General features: G+C 40.8%; 1 protein-coding gene across 50 annotated transcripts in view; it reads left to right on the top strand.

The window, feature by feature from the left end:
• Positions 1-1,880, top strand: part of MAP4K4 (mitogen-activated protein kinase kinase kinase kinase 4) — a 192,708-nt gene extending 190,828 nt beyond the window's left edge. For all 50 annotated transcript variants that reach the window (XM_059406288.1, XM_059406292.1, XM_059406300.1 and 47 more), the window contains one exon: positions 1,538-1,880. In XM_059406288.1, the coding sequence (XP_059262271.1) occupies positions 1,538-1,621 (84 nt within the window). In that variant the 3' untranslated portion in view covers positions 1,622-1,880. The remainder of the gene's footprint in view (positions 1-1,537) is intronic.
• Positions 1,881-2,441: the final 561 nt, after the last annotated feature.

Consider the following 2,441-nt stretch of genomic DNA (forward strand, 5'->3'; position numbering starts at 1 on the left):
ACACACCACATCTTCTTTATCCATTCATCTGTTGATGGACATTTAGATTCTTTTCATAGTTTGGCTGTTGTGGACATTGTTGCTATAAACATTTGACAGTAAATCTTTATGCAGAAGCATGAGCACCTCCTACAGCTGAGATCCCAAGACTTTAAAGCCCCACATAAAACCTTTGTTTTTCAAAACTGGCCACATCCTTATCTTTCCAGGGGCTGCTTTGTCCCTGGAAGACCCTCCCTAAGTCAGCCTTGGAGTGAAGCGGCTGGATGGCTTAGGGTATTGTCCCATCCCACCTCCTTTGAGAAGGACATCCTGGTGGGCCTTGCCTTTACCAAGCCCAACTTTCTTTCTCATCTGTCCACCTGGATGGAAATCCTCTGGCCACCTGAGGCAACCTATTGCAACCTTAGGAATTTGCCTCTTAAGAAGTTTCCACCTCTTACTTCACATTAAAATATATTATATGGCCTAGCCACTGGCCCACTGATTGACTGCTCAGATTAAATTTTAAAAACCCAGCTTGACAAAAGAGCTGTAGCTCTGTCGTTGGCAGCTGGTCCTCCTGCCTAAGTATGTGCTCACTAATAAGCCGCATCACCCCAGCCCACTTTCCTGCAATGCTATAGCTCATTTACTAATGCAGTTCACATTTTATTCTAATAGCATCTCCCAAATTGTTTACCTTAAAACCCCATACAATCTCTGACTCATTCCAGGATTTTGCCAGCTTTTTGGTTTATATTTTTATGAGCATATGTAATATAGCCATATCTATAATATTCTTCGAACTTCAGGCATTTAGATATTTTTATTATTTATAATGTTACATCCCTTAAAGTTCATTAATAAAAGACCCCAAAGCGGGCGCCTGGATGGCTTAGTTGGCTAAGCAACTGCCTTCTGCTCAGGTTATGATCCTGGAGTCCTGGGATCAAGTCCCGCATCAGGCTCCCAGCTCAGCAGGAAGTCCGCTTCTCCCTGGGACCCTCTCCCCTCTCATGCTCTCTCTTTCACTCTCTCTCAAGTAAATAAATAAAGTCTTAAAAAACAAAAATAAATAAAAGGCCCAAAAGTAAATTGTCATAATTTGACTATAGAGTCCTCTGAAATAACTTAATACATTTTAGGTTAGTTTTTTAAAAGAGAAAAAGCAAGTTGCTGAGGAGTCCTCTCCATTGCTCATTGTGTTTTCCAGACACATTTATCTCTTAGATGTTATTAGCAGTGGAGATAAAGAGAAATTGCTCAATTTCAGAAAAAACCAATTTTTTTTCTTTTGAACTCTCACAATATGGGTGTGTGAGCCTTCTTAGTTGTAATCAGAATTGCCTCCAGAGATGATGACTACTTATATATGATAAATTGATATCATCTCAGATTTTCTTTTGGAAAGGGCCTTTGGGCTTTTAAGCTTCCTGCATTTAGAAGTGCTGAGGTGTCAGTGGCTCTAGGTTATCTGCCTGGGAACCGTCGGAAGCATTGCTGGGTTGTGTTTTCATGGTAAATCTCTCACTTTCTTTTTCTCTTGCTTTTGCAGGTCTTCTTTGCCTCTGTTCGGTCTGGGGGCAGCAGTCAGGTTTATTTCATGACATTAGGCAGGACTTCTCTTCTGAGCTGGTAGATGCAGTGTGATGAGGCTTGCTGGCCCCCAGAGTCTTCAAGATCCTGAGAACTTGGAATTCCTTGCAACTGGAGCTCAGAGCTGCACCGGTTTGGTCCAGGACAGCTGTGTTTGCAGACACCACGTGTGGGGTTTTTGTTTTGTTTTGTTTCGTTTTTGTTTCCTTTCTGCACCTCTTACCAGTTTATCCCCATTCTCTTCTTTTCCCTACTCAAAAATAAATCAAGGCTGCAATGCAGCTGGTGCTGTTCACATTCTACCATCAGGTGCTATAAGTATTTGGGATCGAGCATCAGACCAGAAAGCAAACGCCTTTCCTTCAGCTCCAGAATTCCTTGTTTCTGAGTGACTCTTACGGGTGTCAAAGGTGAAGACTATGAACATGCCATTGGTTTTGTTGGAAATGGGCACATGGAGGTGTAATATGGTGGTCTAAGGAGCAGTTTGCTAAAGCAGAGAGCAGATTTAATATAGTAACATTAACAGTGTATTTAATTGACATTTCTTTTTTGTAATGTGACAATATGTGGTCAAAGAAGAAGGTGCAGGTTTAAGAAGTTAATATTTATAAAATGTGAAAGACACGTTACTAGGATAACTTTTGTGGGTGGGGCTTGGGAGGCAGGGTGGGGTGGGTTAAGGGGGTCCCATTTTGTTTATTTGGATTTTTTTTTTTTTTTTTTTTTTTTTGGCTTGGCCAAAAACTGTCATTTTTCTGTGTACCAGGTTTTGCCTAAATCATGTGCAGATGGTTCTTAAAAAAAAAAAAAAAAGGAAAAAGAAAATGTGTGCATTTGTATAATGGCCAGAACTTTGTTGT

Source organism: Mustela nigripes, chromosome 7 (genome assembly GCF_022355385.1).
Source record: "Mustela nigripes isolate SB6536 chromosome 7, MUSNIG.SB6536, whole genome shotgun sequence".
Taxonomy (NCBI): Eukaryota; Metazoa; Chordata; class Mammalia; order Carnivora; family Mustelidae; genus Mustela; species Mustela nigripes.